Source organism: Stomoxys calcitrans, chromosome 3 (genome assembly GCF_963082655.1).
Source record: "Stomoxys calcitrans chromosome 3, idStoCalc2.1, whole genome shotgun sequence".
In the NCBI taxonomy this organism is placed as follows: domain Eukaryota; kingdom Metazoa; phylum Arthropoda; class Insecta; order Diptera; family Muscidae; genus Stomoxys; species Stomoxys calcitrans.
Genome location: NC_081554.1, coordinates 122,253,466 through 122,262,150, shown reverse-complemented (window position 1 = coordinate 122,262,150; position 8,685 = coordinate 122,253,466). Strand labels below are relative to the sequence as shown.

The following is an 8,685-nucleotide window of genomic DNA, read 5'->3' as shown; positions in this document are numbered from 1 at the left end:
TCGTTTCCGCTACTCTTCTTGTTATTTAATTTTCGCAGTACATAGCCAATATCATCAGGTTTCAGGAGCATGATGCTGTTGTCCGTCCGGGATAAGCCATCAGCAGTATTCGCATGATCTATCCTCACCATCGGCTCATAGGTCTCCATGCCGTTGCTAACCGGCGCCTGGTTCTGTATAAGTGCAAGGTGTGAAGCGATTAATTCGGCCTTCTCCTCAATGTTGGTGATATCCCTCCCTTGGGCATCCCTAAGGTCACTTATGTCCTTTCGCGCAGCTGCGCCGCAAAGGTTCTTGAGGTCCCTAAACATACCGGGCCCCGGTTTAATCGTGTTGAGGGTTCTTAGATAGTATTCCCTTTCAAAGTTCGTGATGCGTTCCTGGATAATCTTGTCTATGTTCCTTATGATTGCAGTAAGGGTCCGGGCGTCCTGGTCATCAAGAATCCTGTGCCTCCTTCGCCGGAGAGTTTTCTTCTGCTGGATAAGGTGGAGGATGTCTGGGGGAAGATCCTTCATGAGTCCCCTCATCGGCCTAACTTTCCTTATGGATCTCTCCATTGCCACGCCAAAGGCCTCAGTCATACAGTCCACAAATCGATCAACTTCATCCACAGTGATATTCCTGTCCACAGGTAGACCCCGTTCGTCCAAGCATTCAGACAAGGTGTTGTTCAGATCCACAACTCGAATACTCCCGAAATCATAGATCTCCCTAGGTATTGCCCTCCTTAATTCCGTGGTGGAAAACTGAAGGACCACTGCCCTATGATCGGAGTCATAGTCCAATGTCTCCAACAATGACCCACCCTGCATGTCAATGCCAATTGTCGTAATAAAATAATCTATATAGGATCTGGAGCCATTCACATCCCTCGATGGGCCCTCGGTGGCTCTGAGAACAAAGCCAGGGCAACTGCAAAGCCAATCCCTAAGGACCGTGCCACTGGTATTCCCACGTGTGCCTCCCCAATCAGGGTGTTTCGCGTTCAGGTCACATCCAATGATCGCCTCGCTCGAGCCAATAAGACTCGACAGTCCATCCAAATCCTCAGCATTAACCACCATTTGGGGCCTCCCGTACAGCGACACAAAATATAGTGTCCTTCCTCTGGCTATCCTGGTCCTGACAACCGTGCCCTCAATTCCTCCAAGATCAATCGTCATTCTCTCACCACAAATGGAATTCCTTAAAAATACCGCAGTACCACCCCCTCTGCTTCCTCTGTCCTGTCTATATGAGTCGTACCCATCTAATTCAAATCTATGTCTATTCGACAGACCGTGCTCTGCAACCATGAGGACGTCTGGCCTATTCCTTTCCACAAACAATTTCAGGTAGTGTCTCTTGTGGCGGGACACTATCGAGTTTACGTTAATAAAAATAGCCTTATAATTAACCATCTAATCCTAAAGTAAAGAATAGACCAAATAGTCCTCGCATCTTCTCCTCGTCTGTCCTGAATTTGGTAAATGTCGCCGCATACTCTGACACCTTCTTCATACATGTGACAAAGTCACCACCTAAGAGCCTCTTGCACTCTTCATCGAACATGCGCATGTTACCATCCACTCTACTAGCCATCCCAGTGGGCCCCACGGGCGCCGTATTTGTCGCAGGCCTCGATGTACGCATCATATTCGCAAAGGTCGTGGCCGAAGTGCCCGGCCTTATCGGGGGTGGAGGAGGGGGAACCGCAATCGGTACTCTTATTCCCAAACGACCGGCCGTCCGTCTCTCCTTAATCCTCTCCAATAACTCAATCCTCTTCGGGCAATCTCTCGAACTCGCCACGTGTCCCTCTGCCTTGCAATTGGCGCAGTAGACAGGCCGTCCAACCCTGCGCACTACCTGCCCTGTCACGGGATCCGTCGTGATATTCTCCTCTGTGTTCGCCTCCTTGTTCGGCACTTCACATTTCGCGGGTCCGTGGTCCCGCCCGCATTTCACGCATCTAAATTTCATGCCACAATTCGATGCAACATGGCCAAACCGTTGACAGTTGCGGCATTGCGCCAGACCCTCTCGCTTATACCTCGCTATCCTCACCCTACAGCTAAGTATATACCGTATCCTGAAAAATCCCTTGATGTCTGAACCGCCACCTAACTGGACAATCCATCTATCACCACGCAGTTTTATCACACCCATCACATTCAATGTCAATCCACATTCTTCTAGAAATAGCTTCAGGTCGTCTATCTCATATGTCCCAGACAGACCCTCCACCATCAAACTGCATGGCTTCAGCTCCTTGGGCGTGTACGTATATGAATCTAATCCTTTCTTCATTAAGAATTCTCTGACCTTCGTGTGTTCCTCCGTCTTAGACAATTGGAGACTAATTAGATTCCTATTCATTATATTAATGGTGAATAAGTTATGACCCAGTAATACCCTAAGCTCATATGTCAAAGATTTCACATCCGAACCATATACCTTAATCACAGGAGGGCTGGCCTTACCTTTAGTCCTGTCGTCTCCATTGATCTTCTTCATCTGGGTGTTTGTACCATTGTTATTGTTGTCTTCTTTAGCTGCTTGTTTCAATGGTGCCGGCTGCTGTCTTCGTTGTTGTTGCGGTTGATCCGGCTGTTGATGTATCGGTTGTTGTTGTTTTTTCGGTATAGCCCCTGTGCTACTTGGTGATATCATAGTCGCCGGCGGTGCGACGTCTTCCATTATTTCATCCACGATAGAGTTGACCTCGTTGGACCAATCGGCGTCTGGTCTGGCTGTCGCATCAGCCCCCTTCTGATCATAAATAGCAATTGAATTCATCTCTACTCTAGCCAATCTTGCTGCAAGTTGTTTCTTCTCTTCTTCTAGCCTCTCAATTGTACTCATGAGTTGGCCTAGCCTCAGGTTCAATTTCATTAGCTCGTATCGAGACTCTCCTTCAGAGCAACTACAGTTTTTCTTGCTCTTTCTTTTCCTCTGTTTCTTGGAAGTCACTAGTTGAAAATCATCCGTAGAATCTTCGTTTTCAACAATCTCTTTATTTGTGTTCTGGCTTCCACTTCGTCCCTCCTTTCTTATAGCGACTAGCTTTTTTCGGTTTTCAATGTCACTAATGGTTTCCTCACGTCCACCATTAGTTCCATCTACTGGCATCTGCATCTTGCCACATTCACTGGTCGAAGCCATGTTCGCTGGCAATAATTGCTGCTTTCTAATTTTGTCGTAAAAGCTGCCACTGGCAGCGATATCCGAGGCAATAGCCACAACTTGACTCAGGTTTTCGCAAATGGAGCCTTGTTTGCGATTCTCATGTCCCAGAGGGACCTCTTTGGCATTAAAATCAATTTGTTCCAGCACTGGTGCCTTCTCTTGCTTCTCAAAATTTTTAATGACCAAGCTGACAAAAGGAAAATTTTGCGCAGCACTGGTGCGTTCTATCGCTTCTCAATTTTCCACTTAAGGTTTTCAAAATCACCAACCACAGATTAAAATTTGTTATCAGGTAAGGTCACTTGGCACTTCACAAGATGTTAACACCAACACTGCTCAATGGCAACTGATACTTACCATGCTGCGATACCTCATATTTATACAAAATCCGCTCTGAATTTACTACATACACATACGCTTCGATCTATCTTCGGGGTTGTTCGTATACACTTCGTGTGTACAGATACAAATGTTGAAGCATATACGCAGCACACACCCTTATTGGAAACTGTAGCCCGCCAAATTTTTTCTATAAATATCGGGAATCGCTCCGTAAGGCAACTCATTCAGTGTTTGGAGCTCGAAGCGTAAACATCACGAGCGGATAACTGAAAGTGGAAGTGACAACAAATTTTAATCTCGAAGATAGTTCGAACAAATTTTAATCTCAAACTGAAACGAAATTGAAATTTCTTAAGTGCCTTAAGTGAGAAGAAATAGTAGGCACCAGTGCTGCGCAAAGGACAATAATTTGCATTTTGGTGCCTTTAAAACTTGAGAAGCAAGAGTAGGCATCAGTGCTGGAATTTTTACAAAAACCATCAGATGACGTCCCTTTCGATTTTGAAAATCGCATAGGAGGCGGTCAAAACACGAAGATGGAGAAGTTAAGCGAAGTAGTGGCTAATGCCTCAAATATTATTGCTGGCAACGAAATAGCACGCAAATCTGAGAAGAGAAAATCCACTGAAAAGGATTATCATTATAATAACATAAGATATGAAGCAAAAATAAGAGAACAAAATAAACAAATCGAGGTTCTTAATACGAATCTCAAGATGACCACGGAGAAGTTTGTGGAAGCAGATGCAAAAAGATTCCACGCGGAAAAGCGAGTAGATGATCTGGAAGCTAAGTTAAACAGCCTCATGAAAGACCTAGCGGGCAAGGAAGTCCGTGTTAATCTACAACTGCCGAGAGAGTGGGCAACAGCAGATTCATATCAGCCCAATACTACTAAGAAGGATGACTGGAATGTTGATTCTAATTTAATTAATGGTGATGTGTCAGTGGGAAGCCGTAGCACTGATATACCGGAGAATAGCCAAGTAACTCCGATGGAGGAAGAAGCTGCTACTGCCGTGCAGCGGGACAATGAAGAAGCTGTGAATTCCGAACAGCAAATGGATGGTGAAGCTGGTTTCATCAAGGTGCCGTCTAGAAGAAGTACTGGAGCAATTCCGAAACAGACAGCAAAGAAGTTCACGAAGGATCATAATATGAATACGAAGAGTAACGAGGATAAAGGTAAGGCCAGTCCACCTATGATAAAAATATACAATGTTAATATTAAGAACTTCACGAAGGAGATTACAGGGCTGTTAGGTCACAGCATATTCACACTTAATATTGTAAATAGGAACATGATAGGTTTGATGGTAGGGACGGTTCAAGACCATACCATGGTCAAACAATACCTTGAGAGGGAGAAGATCTCATTTTTTACGTTTACGCCTAAGATTTTGAGGCCATATTCGCTTGTAGTGAGAGGGCTCTCAGACACGTATGACGTGGATGACCTCAAGGAGTTCATTGAGGAGAGAAAACTGAATCTGAAGGTAGTCAACATTATTAAGGCATTTAATGACAGGTGGATAGTGCAGCTGGATAGGGAGTCTGACATCGGCGCATTTAGGAAACTACGATACCTCCTTAACTGTAGGGTCTCGATAGGTAGGTACAGGAAGAAGGGCATAACACAATGCAGAAATTGCCAGAGATTCGGGCATGCATCTACCAATTGCAGTATGCCATACCGCTGCGTTAAATGCGGAGGCGACCATGGCCCAGGAAAATGTGCAGTTCCCAATAAGGAACAGGAGAAAGAGGTGCTGAAGACAGATCCTAAGACAGGCCAAGTTGTGAAGACAGTGGAGCACCCAGTAAGGTGTGTGAACTGTGGGAACGAGGGCCACGTGGCAAGTTCGAAGCAGTGCCCGGTCCGGCGGAGGATATTGGAAGGAAGAACCGGAAATCGAAAGGTCGTTGTTAATATGGCGCCACATGCTGGTGTGGCACCTACGACTGTTGAGATCCCATTATCGCGAAATACCGCCTCATCAGTGGGTGCGACAAAGGCTATGCCGAAGAATAATAGTACTGTTTCCTATGCGGGCGCAGTAAGGAACAGGTCGACGGACGGTGGTGCATCCCCAGCGACTGCTACGGATATTACAGGAACCGTGACACACACCATGAGGTTCTTCGATGGAGAATGTGAGAGACTTCTAGGCGGGGACTTCCTCACTATATTTAACAAGGTTGGCGGTTATCTTGCTGACTACAGGAGATTGAAGACCGATGAAGAGAGGACACGCGCCATGGTAGGGCTTATGGCGACTCTAGTGATGGACAGATAATGACCTATAAGTGCATCTTTATTAATGCGAACTCGCTGGTGTCCAGATGTAAGAGACACTATATGCAGATGTTTTTAGATCGTCATAAGCCCGATGTGTTGCTGGTGGCGGAACATAAATTGACTAGTAGGAATAGGATATGTTTTAAAGGATATAGATCCTTTATAGGAAATAGGACAGGCGGAGGCGGTGGTGGCACCGCAATTTTTATGAGGGAGGGAATAAGAGGTGAGAGGATATCGGCGGACCTAGGCAGGATAGAAAATACTGTAGTCAGGGTGAGTACAGTCAATGGAAGAGGATTTATTATAGCGTCTCTATACCTGAGACCACTGGATACACTGAGGATGGCAGAATTGGAGGCCTTGAAGGGTCTTATAGGTGCAGACGAGGCGATCATAGGGGCAGACCTGAATGCCAGACATGTGCAATGGGGAGATCATACAGATAATGGCAGTGGCAGGACATTGGCGAGGTGGTTGGAGCGCGAAACCATACTAGTACTGAGAAGAACGGCGGGACCGACAAGAATTGCCGCGCAATCCCGCTCATATATAGATTTCTTCTTGACGACAGTCGGGATAGTGAGGACAGAGATCGAAAGGAGCGAAGGAGGCCTTCGGACGCTGGATTTCGAGTCAGATCATATGGCTGTTCAGCTCGATGCTGAGATGGAGACGCTGGCCACGAGGACACCTACAGAGATGTATGACTATACCACAATTAGAACGCAGGCATTCAATGCCAGGCTTGCTGCTGAACTGGCGACATGTGCGTTGCCGGATGATCGCAACGTAAACACGGAGGAGATAGATGCCGCTGTGGAGGGTGTAACAGTGGCCTTCAAATCTGCAATGGAGGAAAGTATCCGGAAGTTTAAGCCCAGGAATGGTTTAATGCGAGAGTTACCCGGTGACATCTTGAATCTTATTTCGCAGAAGAAGACCTTGAGGAGAAGGATGCATAGACTGGTAGATGTACAGGAGGCAATGACCATAAGGGCAGTGGTCAGAAATTTAGACACTATAATAAGAGAGAGAATAAAATTATTCGAGGATGACCTCTTTGTAAGACAACTGAACGGGATAAAACCAGACAACAATATGTATCGGAAAATACATGCTTTCACTGGCTCCCGAAGGAGGAAGGAGATCGGGCAACTGGTTGACGATACTGGAAGGACGATTTTAGCTGACATGGAGAAAGCCGAGACACTTGCGGAAACATTTTCAAGGATACAAGGAAATTCAGGATTACGAGACGATGATGGCGTTACAAGAGAGGAGATTTACCGCCCAATGACGACATTTGGAGATTCCCACCTTGCGAACGGAAATATGCTACCTGGGGCCAGCCCTTTGCCGATGAGACTGGTGAAACCAGGGGACATAGGAGCGGTACTTAGACGCCTGAATAATAAGAAGAGCTCGGGAGAAGATGAGATTCCCAACTATGTCCTGAGAAGGGCTGGCGAAAGGTCATGGAGACACCTTGCAACGCTATTTAATCACTGTCTAAATCTGGGTTATTTCCCAGAGAAATGGAAGAGGTCCAGGGTGATACCGATATTGAAACCGGGGAAAGATCCCACTCGTCCCGAAGGATATCGACCAATATCCTTACTTTCCAATCTGGGTAAGATGTTTGAGATATTCGTTCTGGAGAGAATAAACGAGCATATAGAGGATAAAGAAATACTGTCTCATGCGCAGTTTGGATTTAGGAGAGGTTTATCCACCGGTCATGCACTCATGTCTCTGGTGGACAAGATAAGCAGAGGACTCAACAGGAAGAGGGCCACAGTAGCTGTCAGCCTGGATTTTGAGAAGGCCTTCGACACTGTGTGGCAAGAAGGAATACTGCAGAAGATGGAAGGTACCCATGGATTTAATCCATGTCTATCCAGGCTGACACGCGACTACCTGAGGAGTAGAAGCTTCACTGTTGAAATTGGAGAAACCAGATCTGCTGACAGAGACGTTAAGGCAGGAGTGCCACAGGGTTCGGTGCTCGGCCCTGTCTTATATAACCTATATCTGGCAGACTTGCCAAGGCCGGAGAGCGATGAGACAGTAATAATATATGCCGATGATATAATCGTGGCTGCAACAAATGCCAGGGCGAAGACAGCCGAGAAGAATCTTACGAGATACCTGGAGAGACTGGGAGAATATTTCACGCAATGGAGGCTGCGACTGAATGTTCCAAAATGCCAGGCGATCATTTTCAAAGGAAAAAGGGGCAGTGTATATAGGAATGCCCGTTCATATGTTCCAAGGATAACAATCAATGGAGAGACCATAGGCAGTACCAGCACGATTAAGTACTTGGGTATCATGTTTCAGGAGGACATGTCCTTCATAAAACATGTGGACTACGTACTTAGAAAGGGATGGGCTGCCTTGGCCAACTTCAGAGGTCTGTTGTCGAAGAGAGGAGGGCTGAGCAGAAAGGTGAAGACTGCCTTATATAGACAGGTGATAAGACCCACGATGACGTACGGATTCCCGGCATGGTATACCATCAGTTCCCATCAGATGGAGCGAATCAGAGTCCTCGAGAGGAAGATGCTGGCTTACTGCCTCGAGATTAAAGGAAGGCTGGACATCACCGGCTCCTATAAGAGACCTTCATGTAGGGAGATCTACCGGGAGGGAGGATTGCCGCGCATTGACGTATTCATGTTCGGTTCTGCAGTTAGCCACCTGTCGAAATGCCAGGGCCATGTAAATGACTTGGTCAGAAATTGCGAGTTGGCAGCGGGAGAGCTGCAGAATATCCTTGATAATAGAGGTCATCTCACGCCTATGTGTATGCTGGGATTGATTGAAAAGGGTCTAGCATTTGACCGGGAGGATAGATTACTCTTTTATCA

The 8,685-nt window shown here is 46.4% G+C and overlaps 1 protein-coding gene across 1 annotated transcript in view; it reads right to left on the bottom strand.

Annotated features, from left to right (window-relative positions):
* Positions 1–1,382: 1,382 nt before the first annotated feature.
* LOC131995567 (uncharacterized) overlaps positions 1,383–8,685 on the bottom strand; it is a 446,417-nt gene continuing 439,114 nt past the window's right edge. Inside the window, exon 2 of the mRNA XM_059364338.1 lies at positions 1,383–3,517. Coding sequence (XP_059220321.1) covers positions 1,396–3,147 — 1,752 coding nt within the window. The 5' untranslated portion in view covers positions 3,148–3,517 and the 3' untranslated portion in view covers positions 1,383–1,395. The remainder of the gene's footprint in view (positions 3,518–8,685) is intronic.